This window comes from Montipora capricornis, chromosome 7 (genome assembly GCF_036669925.1).
Source record: "Montipora capricornis isolate CH-2021 chromosome 7, ASM3666992v2, whole genome shotgun sequence".
Taxonomy (NCBI): Eukaryota; Metazoa; Cnidaria; class Anthozoa; order Scleractinia; family Acroporidae; genus Montipora; species Montipora capricornis.
This window is the reverse complement of record NC_090889.1, coordinates 22,318,116-22,330,615: the sequence shown is the minus strand read 5'-3', so window position 1 is coordinate 22,330,615 and position 12,500 is coordinate 22,318,116. Positions and strand designations below refer to the sequence as shown.

The 12,500-nt window shown below is 41.9% G+C and overlaps 1 protein-coding gene across 1 annotated transcript in view; it reads right to left on the bottom strand.

The window, feature by feature from the left end:
- The window catches only part of LOC138056442 (uncharacterized), a 19,376-nt gene that overhangs the window by 833 nt on the left and 6,043 nt on the right, over window positions 1–12,500 (bottom strand). The window contains exons 2-3 of the mRNA XM_068902231.1: window positions 7,553–7,610; window positions 1–5,754 (exon numbers count right to left, since the gene is read on the bottom strand). The exon at window positions 1–5,754 is cut by the window's left edge and continues 833 nt beyond it. Of these exons, the coding sequence (XP_068758332.1) occupies window positions 1,813–5,694 (3,882 nt within the window). The 5' untranslated portion in view covers window positions 5,695–5,754; window positions 7,553–7,610 and the 3' untranslated portion in view covers window positions 1–1,812. The remainder of the gene's footprint in view (window positions 5,755–7,552; window positions 7,611–12,500) is intronic.

Here is a 12,500-nt window from a genome sequence, read left to right as displayed (position 1 = left end):
GGAGTTTTTTAATTACTCGGGCTTGCTGGATATAAAGTGATTATAACCGTGCTTCGATATCTAATACTTCATTTCTAGCGCGCCCCCGTAGAATAATTGTTAAATACTCAGCACCTCTACACCTTTAAATGTATATTGCCCGAAATAAGGGAAGAACATCGTTTAAAATCCGCTTCGAAGTAAAGCACATTGATACGTTTCAAAGAAATTGCCGTTGAGAATAAAAACCTATCAGCTGTAATTGGCACTCGAGCCGCCTTTCTTGATGTAGCACCGTGACCAAAACAGGAATACATGCATGGTTTTGTCTTAATGATCTTTATTTATTTATTTATTTATTTATTTATTTATTTATTTAATAGCTTCAACAGAGCATGAAAAGACTCGAAGTCCATATGAACATGCCCCATACTTACATAAACATGCCCCATACTGACATAAACATATGTGATTCAGTATACGAACACATACATAACTCACAAATAATGTGACACATAATACAAATAAAAGAATAATACTAATAATAATTTATCGACAACAGACTGTTGCCGGGGTAACAGATCTGCATTTAGAACAAATAGTTTTAAAAGTTCTTATTCGGTCAGGATCAAAACCTGAATGAAGAAGTGACTTGTAATGCGAACGAACTTTCGTTTTAAACGATGAAAACTTCTTAAGAACGGTGCCTACTAATTCAAAGGTATTTTTGGGCGGTTTTATGAATATTCGGGAAAAGCAGATCTCAGCAAGTGTTATTAAAATCCAAAAAGAAAACTGGGGGTAATCACGCATTTTCTAAAATAATTAATCAACAATATTAGCAAGAAGTGGGGGTGGATCGGCCACACACTCAGGAAGTCCCCCTCAAATGTCACCAAGCAAGCCCTCGACTGGAATCCACAAGGAAAGCGTAAAGTAGGAAGACTGAAACAGACCTGGCGCAGAAGCACTGATGCAGAGGTGAATGCCATTGGTACGACATGGGCACAGCTGAGGAGGACCTCACGGAACCGAGTGCGTTGGAGGAGTGTTGTTGCGGCCCTATGTTCCACAGGGAACCTAAAGGCTTAAGTCAGTCAGTCATTAGCAAGAAGCTTTAAAATGCAAAGTAATGTATGGCGTTCCTTTCCAAATTAAGGGTTAATTATCTCTGAAAAATGCATGGTTACCCCCAATTTTCTTTTTGGATACCAAGAGCACTTGCTAAGTTCTGCTTTCTCCGCATAAATTTAAACCGCGCAAAAATACCTCTGTATTAGTAAGCACTACCGATAGGAAATCCGAGTATCTGGAGATGCGCAGAACGTATGCGCAATAACAATAGTAGGCACCGTCCTTGAAAGCTTAAGGGATCCTCCTCTGTGTTTTACGTTGTTGTCCACAATATTTCACTCATCGGGTGCGGGCTAAAGGGAAGCGCCCTTGGTTTCCTCACGCTCGGATCTTGTTTCTTTCTTCAATAACCAATTTTGAACGTTGGTAATTTTATACTTCATCTAACATTTACAGAAAATTCTGAATTAACGTTCGCAAAGATGGTCGTTAGATCATGTGCATTGACCACCTGTGAAAACCGCACTTAATCTGCAAAGAAAATCAGCGAACTTCACAGCTGCTCAGAGTAAAAGGAAATACGCATTTGAGCAAGGTAAATGGTGTTCAAAACACTCGAATACGAAGACTTTTGACAATAAAGTTAATTTAGCTAGCTAGGTTTCTAACTAATTTTGAAGTTCGAGTATTTGAGTTTTGTTTTCCATCTCAGCTTTTCTCCAGTTTCATTTTTAAAACTAATCCACATCCTTCTTCGTTTTAGCCAAAGAATGCTCCTTTTGCCTTACCAGCTGCCTCCTTTGATTTGTCCCAGCATTTTCCGAGGAATCCTTTTTGAGCCTCTTCAGTTTGTCTCTGAAAGAACTGTCGGGTCCCCTCATTCTCTCGGTATTGTTCCCATGGGTCGAATCCAGGCTTTCGAAGAAGATTGATTTGGACTGCTTCGTCCCTTGTTTTCTGCAACGATTTTACCCGATCTTTCCAGCCTGGTTTTGCCTGTGATTTCTCGGATTCTATGAGAAGATCCAAGTAATCCACTTGTTCTAGTGGATCCTTTTTGAGGGCTATTTTTGACAACTTCTTAAGACCACGCTGCATTTCGGCGACAAAGTTCAATACGATTTGATTGGTACACCTGAAGTCTTCCTCTACTTGCTTGATCACAGCCTCCACCTGGCTCTGGCCTTCTACCCCCGCATTGTACATGTCTTTTATCTCGTCATATTCCTTTTCCACTGTAATATACTCTGTTTCAAAGCGATATTGGTCATTTACGTGGTTTTCCCAGTGACACTCGTTTGGACATCGCGTGCAACTCTCAGTTCCTTTCATGGCAGCGCATCGCCTCTTGTGTTCACTTCTTGGGATTCTACAAGGATAATGGCAGGTATAGTTGCATGTTAAGCAATTGGTAGTGTACGTACCGGTTTCCAACTGTATTTGTGTGCGGCGTGGTTCTTGAACAGAGAACTTAAAGTTTCTGTTGGCGTTGATGTCGGCTGCATGTTGCTTGAACGTTCTCGTTAACTGCTGCAGCTCGCTCAATTTATTTATTCCAAGGTCGACCTTTTCACGCAGGCCACAAAGTCGAACTTCCAGTTGAGCTCTTTCACTCAAAACTTGCTTGGTAAGTGTGAGACTCTTTGGTTCCATCTGGGCCAAGCCTGCAAAAAACTTCTCGAAACTCTTGATTCCCATTTTCCAAAACATTCTATCGAAGTTTTCTTCGTCATCTTCGCCACAGTTAGCGACAAACAGGGCGCTGTTGTTAAACTTGAAGAAGTGTTGTTCATCCTCGAGGATTCCAGCTTCAAGCATTGCTGACAGGGCTTGAGGCCTTTGCCCATCAGCAAAGGTAAAAAGTACCAAGATATTCTTCTGGATATCTTTTCCGAACATGGACAGGATTCTGTCGAAAACATACTGCTGGGTAGGAGTGAGCCTCGGATTCCCAGCTTGGGCCACGAAGCAGATGGCATCAACATGATCAATGCCTGCTAAACCTTTCGTTTCGAAGAATCTACGGATCTGTTCTGTTATCACTTTGTCACGCTCAATTCCTCTTGTGTCCCCAAAGCCAGGCGTGTCCACAACAGTGAGGCTATGAGGTAATTTGAATCCTTTCACGTAGGGTAGAGTGTAACAAGTTACAAACTGCGTTTGACTGTATGCTTGATTTCCAATAGTTTCCACTCCTTGGTTACAAGAAAGCTCGTGTATCATCTTGAAACGAAAGTCGTCCTTCCATTCCACTCCCAGGACATGGTTTATCATAGCATTCACCGTGGTTGTCTTACCAGAGCCAGTTGAACCAACAACCATTATAACTTTTTCCGAAATGGATTGAGATAAACCAGGTGACTGCCCCCCATTCTCTTGAAGATTGATGACATATTTTCGCAGTTGACTACTACTGTTTTCATGCACAAGTGTTAGAGGAAGAGTATATACTGCTGGCTTTCCATCTTCAGGTGGTTGAGCAATCTCGCAAAGAGCAAGAGTCTTGATCGCATCAAATTTTGTCAGAGGAACCTCGGTTTGTAATGGATCGCTAACCTCACCGGGACCGCTCTCTCCATTGCTACCACAAATCGCGGTAACCCTGAATTTATAAGGCACTCCTGCTTCAAGACCCCTGATTGTGCAAGTGAGTGACGCACCTTCTGTGTTCTGCGGAACGTCCTCCATCTGTTGGGAATTGGTGCTCCACTCAATCTTGTACTTCTCAATTTCAATCCCCTTTCCAATGTTCTTAGGTTTCGTGAAAGCAATGGTAATGGTGTCATTCGTTGCGGCTACAAAGGATGGCTTGCCAGGCGGACTTGTTGGTTTAGTAGTTTCGGACAAAGTATTACTGTACTGGCTGACTGCAATCTCTCTCATTGCGCATACTCGGAACACGTGTTTGATTGCAGGCTGAAGTCCAGATACGGTAGTAGTTTGCTCTGCCTCGTCACCACACGGTGAGTACTGAGTGATCCAGGCGGAGCTCGCTTCTTCATCTTTCTTGTACTGAACTTTATACTTTTTAATCTTATTCTGGCTGAAGTGCGGATCATTCCATTGAAGCTCGATAGAATCATGTTCCACATGCTTTGCTTCTAGTTTCTCTGGCTTTGGTGAGGACTTAAAGTCGTCATCAACGAGATCACCATCCTCGTAGAGATAGACGTAGGCTCCCAAGTTTCCACTGAATTTGTCAAACAGACACTCCTCCGTGGCGAGAAACTTCACTTCCTCGTGGTCTTCATTTGCAGCTTTGAGTTCTGCGAACTGTTTCAGAGTCTTGCGAATTCTTTTATTAACATTTTTATCATCAATGCCTGTTGATGCCGGTCTCTTCAACTTTGAGGGAACATTTCCATTGAGGTATTCATCCATGCTCAAAACTTGAGGATCGTCTCCCTTGCCAATCTTAAATGTGCAGCAAATAATATGCTCATTGCTTGGAGAGAAAGATTCGTTTTCTACATCATCAGAGCCAACGAAAGGAGTGTCTCCCAAGAAGCCGATCATACCTTGCAACCTCTTAATTTCTTTCTTTTTTTCCTCAATCCAAGTATCCATGTGAGATTTTGCAAAGGGGGAACTCTCTTTTTCTTGGAGAATATCGCCTAGAGCTGATTCTTCTTCTCCTCCTCCTCTGATGCTTGGAAGTAAAAACAACAGTTTTTTCTGCAAAAAGGTCATGTAGCGCGAGATATTGTTTTTAAAGCTAGACAATTGCCTTTTCACTCTAGGGAAAGACAAACATACGTCTTCTCTCATAAGATCACTACACTGAGCTTCAATCCACTGTATATGTTCTTGAATCTCACATGTCTTGCTTATATAATTAGCACTGATTTCTCTGACCATTTGTTGCCCCTTGCTATCGATTTCACTTAGCGGGCATAAATATACCTGAACAGCTACTGCGTGCTGACCCTTGTCCCCAATCAATGATGGTAGGCGTTTGTAAACCTTCACTGCTTCTTCGTAAGTAGTTGGACTTTCTTCTGTTCTGAAGTCTCCGTACATCTTACAACGCATTGCATTTGTTTCCTTCTTCTGCTCTTCAGTTATGTCGACAGACCCATTTCCATCAATAGAGACACCAGGTAGAGCTTTTACGAGTACTTCCATATTTCCATGTACCTCCTTTAGAGATTCATCTTTGGAAACTTCTTGGTCAAAGATCAAGAACGCTTTTGCTCCATACAGGATTCCTACCACTACATCGGTGGCATAATCTTTGTCAAAGACCTCTGGATACTGGACTTTTCCTCGTCCCAAATGTTCCATGGTCAGCTGTTTCAACTCAGTTGTTGTCTCATACTTGAGGACCACGCGTGAGTGGCGACTCGACGTCTTTCTGTCATCTAAGTATTTAGCTGATCCGTGCACATTAACCAATCCCCCCAAGAAACTCAATTTAAGACTCGCCTCAACATTGAGAGCACTTGCTTTGTCGTCAATTGTGTCTTCGGCAAGGACTTCTGAGTTGGTATACGGCTTGGGTACAATGTTAACCGCCTGAGACAGGTGATCGGGAGACCACAGCGTTTCCCCAAGGATGAGCTTCTCTGAGCGGCGATCATAAAGCATACCAAGATCAAATGGACGACCCAGTGCCGGGATCTCGTGGCTCCGCCCAGACATTTTGGAAACAGTTCTTTACGCCAAAATATCACTGTAAGTACCCAATTCGGGTAATACTATCTGCAGAATGGAAAACAAAAATTTTGTTTGAAACTTGACCTAGAAGAACCCCTGGGGAAGTAGAGCATCTGACTGGTGTCACGGAGGACGTAGGTTCCAGTCCTCCCGCCTCGGACTGTGATTTTTCAGTTGTCCTTTCGCCTGTTGCCAAGCAACTAGTCAAGGAGCAGGGATGGCACAGTGGTGAGAGCACAGGCCTCCCACAAATGTGACCCAGGTTTGATTCCTAGACTCGGCGTCATATGTGGGTAGAGTTTCTTGGTTCTTTATTCTCCTCCGGAAGGTTTTTCTCCGGCTACTCTGGTATTCTCCTCTTCTATGTTTGATCTGATTTGAGGCTACATTCACTCGGTACCGGACGAATTTCTTACCGGATGAAAAGTCGTGTATTTAGGGGTTCAGCTCACACTGAACCACGCTAAACGTATGAAAATTTGAACGCCAAAATCGGGGACGAATTTTTAGCAGGTAAGGTTGAAAATTTAAGCGCGCGCTGTGAACGCTTTGACCGTTTAAAAATCTTTACATGGCAAAGGCGTGCTTGCATGGATGCGTGGTAACTCTGCTGGAATAAGCCATGTTTGATTTCGTAAAGTAGCACTTTGCGCATTAACAGATGGTAAAACCATTGAAAAAGGTTAAACTTTAATCCGGTTCGTCAGTTCCGTGTGAACAGAGCGAAAATATTCCACGGTTCCGTGTAACCGGTAGAAAATTCGTCCGGTACCGTGTGAATGCAGCCTCAGTTAAACTGATTTGACTTTTATGTTCAGTGTCTCCAATTAGTGCCTAGCGCTTGAAGTTAAATAAAGTTCATCAATTAGTCCATCATTCTTCTCACGGATGCATGACACCTTTAGTTGCATTCAACACTACTTTGGTTGGAGAAATTTTGAATACACGGCTTAAAAGGCTGCAATTCAAATATCCAACGCTTCGACACCCCTGTACATGTCAGGTGTCTTCATCAGGGGTAATTCAAAGCTATCACAAGAGTCTCTTTACATGCTGGCATATTTGCTGGAAAAAGAGAATTACAGTGGAAATCTAGAATAAAAGAATAAAAATAACAATAAGAGTACCAATTCTAAAGTAATGAAATCTCGCTAGTTCCTTATCGATTTCAAAGCCCCTACTAATCCTAAATGTGAAGAATATGAAAAGGTCTAATCCTATAGTCTTGCTAGTTCCCCATCGATTTCAAAGTCCTTATCTGTAATGTTCAGCCCAGCCCTTCGCGTACAACGTGAGTCTCTCCACAAAGCAGCGCAGACCTTGAGAGGGCGATTGAGACTTCAGCGCGAATCCATGACATTGTAGTGCAGTAAACCTCTCACTTCTTGGTTGATAAAAGTTCAGCCAGTCTAGTATAATACACCTTGGATTCACGCGCCATTCCTCCGTGGTAGTAAATTTAAATACCAGTGGAGTAAAGGAGCCTTATTCGACTTTTAGCACCCTGCTGCAAATAAATGCGTTTTAACTTGTCCATCTCCAGAAATCTACTTATCTATCCTTGGTCAAAACTATACAATGACTAAAGTGAAAAAAAAATCATATAAAATTATTGACTGCACTAGGAGAATTCTTGAAAATGAATCTATTTACAAATGAAGTTTGAAGCGTTTTTTATAAACCCTGGGATATATATGTGAAGATCTCAATGAGTGTTCAAATTAGTTACTCGTTACACATCACGTAAACAAATGTAGATTCCAGCTAGAGGCCTTCCTAACACTTGGAGTGTTGACTGCTTCAAATAATTACCTATTGCTAACATTCTTAGAATCACACTTACCTTTGTCAGACAAAATCCCTGGAAGAAATTGTGGTGCCTTTGCCCTGTTAGTCTCCTCCTGCAAGGAAATAAATCTTTATAAATCACAATTCGTTTTGTGAACCAGGTAACGCTTCCCAGTGTGAAATTGAACTTGAGTCAACCAGAATTAATCGGTAACAGTAGTAACTTTACTTTCACTTTCACACGACAAAAGATCACAGTTGCTAATAGTGTGGTTACATATGAAAATCGCGCCTTTCGATGCCTTTCGTGAAACGATTTAGTATTTCATTGGTGTTTATATAATAAATAGAATATTACATGGCCGCTTGGAGATACGAAATTTCTCTTCGAGTGTTCAAAAATATTTCACTCGTTCGCTGCGCTCACTCGTGAAATATTTTTTAACACTCGAAGAGAAATTTCGTATCTTCGCGCGGCCATGTAATATCCTCTATTTACACAGTAGCTCAGTGGTTAGAGCATCCGTACTAGATCACGGAGGATCGTGGGTTCGAATCCCATCTGGGGCTCGGATTTTTCCGAGTTCCCAGTGGGTTCAATTGTACCACCTTTCATTTCAATGATATGTGCTATTTATTATTATTATTATTATTATTATTATTATTATTATTATTTGCCAAGTATAACTAAAAATAGATTACATAAAAAAAATAATAAAAGGAAGTTCTTGAAAATTGAATTATGTACAATTTAAAAAAAACTGTCTTATTAATAACTAATAATAACAGTTTCATTTCTAAAATTTTACAAGAAATATTAAAAAGTAAGAATTGGAAGCAAAAAGTATCTAAAACTATCGTAAAAAAAAAAAAAAAAAAAAGAAAGCGAAAGGCCAATGGCAAATCTAAAACCCTATTATACAAAAGCTACTAAAAAAAAATATATTATTATTATTATTATTATTATTAAAAATAACATTGCCCTTAAAGCAGCTGTTGTTCTCCTCGCTGTTGGGTTACAAAAACCGAGCCAGAAATCTAAGGCGAAGGAGCATCCAGAGTGCTTAGCTAAACGTCTGGCACTGTGGAAAGAGGGCGAAATAGATGTCCTAGTGCGTGAAGGGCGGATCATCCAAAGACGTCTTACCAACTCCCGTAGAGCTGATCCACCCAATAAAGCAAGCGTTTTTGCAAACCTTGTCATGACAGGCAAAATTAATTCAGCCTTGCGATACCTCAGCGATGGAGACGGCGGGGGTATTTTGCCCTTGAGCGATGACGTCATGAGACAACTTAAGGAAAAACACCCTGTGGCACAGGACGCCTCCCTAGGTTCTCTACTCTTTGGACCAATCGAAGAAGTTCCAGATACAGTGTACTACCAGATCAATGGGGAGATGGTTCGTGACGCTGCTTTAAGGACTAAAGGCTCTGGCGGACCTTCGGGTGTAGACGCCAATGGCTTTAGAAGAATACTTGCGTGCAAATCTTTCAAGAAATCTGGGTCCGATCTGTGCACAGCTATAGCTACAATGACCAGACGACTGTGCACGGAATTTGTTGACTTTCTTAGTATCGAGGCAATTTTAGCCAATCGTCTGATTCCACTTGACAAAGGAGAGGGCGCGGTCCGGCCGATTGGGGTTGGTGAAGTAATACGGAGGATAATTGCGAAGTGCGTGTTGAGAGTAACAAAACCAGATGTCGTTGACGCAAGTGGCTCGCTGCAGGCATGCGCAGGCCATAAAAGTGGGAGTGAGGCTGCCATTCATGCAATGCGCAATATTTTCGACGCTGATGACACGGACGCTGTTCTTCTTGTTGACGCCTCAAATGCCTTTAATGCCCTGAACAGAGCTGCTGCGTTGCACAATACAAGAGTGCTATGTCCAACCATAGCTACTTATGCGATTAACACCTACAGACGGCCTGCGAGGCTCTTTATTATAGGCGGCCAAGAACTTAAATCAGCGGAAGGCACCACACAGGGGGACCCTCTCGCTATGAGCATGTACGCCATTAGTCTCCAGCCACTGATAACGCGTCTACACGTCTCAGGCTCAGCTAAACAGTGTTGGTTTGCTGACGATGCAACGGGAAGTGGTTCTCTGAAAGATGTGCGGAAATGGTGGGACGAGCTATCAGAGAGTGGTCCGGCGTTAGGGTACTTCCCCAATGCAAAAAAGTGCTGGTTGATCATTAAACCTGATAAAGAACACGCTGCTATGCAGGTATTTGGTGACACAGCGATTAACATCACCTCTGAAGGCCACAAGCACCTAGGTGCAGCTCTTGGATCGAGGTCATTTCTGGAAGGGTACGTGGGCGAGAAGGTAGAAGACTGGGTAAACCAGGTCACCAAACTTGCAGAGTTCGCCCTATCACAACCTCAGGCGAGCTATGCAGCGTTCACTTTTGGGCTACGGCACCGATGGGCGTATTTCTTAAGGACACTGCCCGATATTACCGACTTGTTAGAGCCTTTGGAGCGTGCGATAAGTCCTCATACCGGCTATTACGAACCACGCAACAACTGAAACCGAGCGCGAACTCCTTGCGCTTCCTGTGCGCTTGGGAGGGCTTGGGCTTATAGATCCAGTCAGAGCCTCACCCAAAGAATATGAGGCTTCAATCAGGGTCACAAGTCCCCTAGTAAGGCAAATTGTGGAGCAAGTGCATCAGACCCCGGATGTGTCAGAAGTAAAAACACTGCAAATAAGCGCGCGTAAGGAGAAGGATGAGTGTATGGATGAGAGGCGCGCTAAAACGGGTGAGGACCTCTCTGCCGACAGGAACCAAGCGAGCTGTAGAGCTAGCCACGGAGAAGGGAGCATCGAACTGGCTGACAGTAATTCCCATCAAAGACTTGAACTTCAATCTAAATAAGAGAGAATTCAGAGACGCGATCAGTCTGAGATACGACTGGGAAATCACCGACACACCGAAAGTGTGCGTATGCGGGGACCGTTTCAACGTAGATCATGCAATGGTATGCCGACGTGGCGGGTTTATAATACAGCGTCATAATGAGCTTCGTGACCTGGAAGCAGAGATGTTGAGCATGGTATGTAATGATGTGGAAATAGAGCCGGTCCTTCAGGAAATCAATGGAGAGACTTTGAACAGAGGTGCTAACAGAGCTCCTGATGCACGTTTAGATATTAGCGCTCGTGGCTTCTGGGAGAGACAGAGGACTGCATTCTTCGATGTCAGGGTTTGTCACCCTAATGCATGTTCTTACAGAGATCTAAGCCCCAAGGAAATCTACAGGCAACACGAGAATGAAAAAAAACGCCAATATGCAAGCAGGGTGATGGAGGTAGAGCAAGGCACCTTTACGCCACTTGTTTTTACTACCACAGGCGGAATGGCCGAGGAATGTAAGAGATACCACAGCAGATTAGCTGAACTACTCGCCATTAAGAAGGGTGAGGACTACGCCAGCACCGTGTCCTGGCTAAGAGCAAAAGTATCGTTTGCTATCCTCCGCTCAGCTCTCCTCTGCCTTAGAGGTTCCAGAGGAAGAAGAAGGAATGTAGACCTTCAGGAAACAGACATTAGAATCGAGAATGTGACCGCCAGAATTTCTTAGTTTTCGTAATTTTTAATTTGGTTGTTTTTGTTTTTCTTTTTTTTCTGACTGATATTATCTGCATATATATATATATTTTTTTTTTTTTAAAATAAGAGTGGCTTTTCTTTAAGGAGCTTATCTTTATTTCCAATTTTTTTTAGTCAGAACGCTATCATGACATGAATTTTTCTTACTACAAATAAGAATATCTTCGTAAGTTTATTGTGCTTCGTACTAGTCTCTTTTTTAATGGAAATGAATTGTAAATAGGTTTTAATAGTCTTCTTTTTGTTTTACTTCTTACTTGTAAATAGCAATTTGCTTGGAATATGTTAATAAAGGGATTATTATTATTTTATTATCATTATTATTATTATTATTATTATTTATTTATTTTTTACAGGGAAGTATTTGTTATTACTTATTTATTTATTTAATCATTGTAAAATAAGACTAACTAACAAATCACACATACACACAACTAACAAAGCTTGGCCCACGATACGTTCAATTGCTGTACACGATTCTTTCTTGTTGCAAGACACTGAAGAACGTCAATCTTGTTACTCAAGCGCAAAAGAAAACTCCGGCTCAAAGTCAAGAGTGCCGCTGCATAAACTTCTGGCGAAAAATTGATATTTGGCTAGAATAAGGCAATGATTAAGTATTTCCCAGTTTCTTGATTTTTTTGTGCCAACCATACAAAATGACGCTTTCCGGTAAAACTAGTTCTTGATTAAATCTTTTATGCCACCAAAAATAGAAACAATTCCAGAATGATAAGGCTACATTATATGTTGTTAACAAATGGTTTAGTGATTGGCTATCAAGAGTACATAAGTACAAGTACCATTATTGTGGTAGTGCACTTTTTTATAAGTGCACTACACACTACATTATCGGGGCTGTCTGAGTGAGTGAGTTAGTAAGTGAATGAGTGATTTGTAGGCCTGCAGCGCGTGCACGATTTTACGAAACTAAGCTACGGTTTTCTTGAATTACTATAATTGATGTTTGTTTGCGTCCCACTTGTACGGTGGCCCACAAGGGACATGATGCAAATTTAAAATAGTTGCTGCAAATTAAAACATCAAAAGTATGCGCGCGCACTGAGGGAAGGACAGGGATAAAACAGGGGTCACAGGTCCCAAGTCACAGGTTATTGTTTTCGCAGTACAGAGACAACCCTAACTGTTTACAAATGCTAACATTAGGCTTAATTAAGCCTAAGGTTAGCTTTAGTGGATGTTAGGATACGTTCTGTATTGTTAAAACAATGACCTGTGACTTGCGTTTTGTATCTGCCCTTTCTTCAGTGCGCGCGCATACTTTTGATGCTTTAATTTGCAGCAACATTCTTTAATTTGCAGCAACTCTTTAATTTGTTGCACGTCCCTTGTGGGCCACCGTACACTTGTCCATTTTTTGT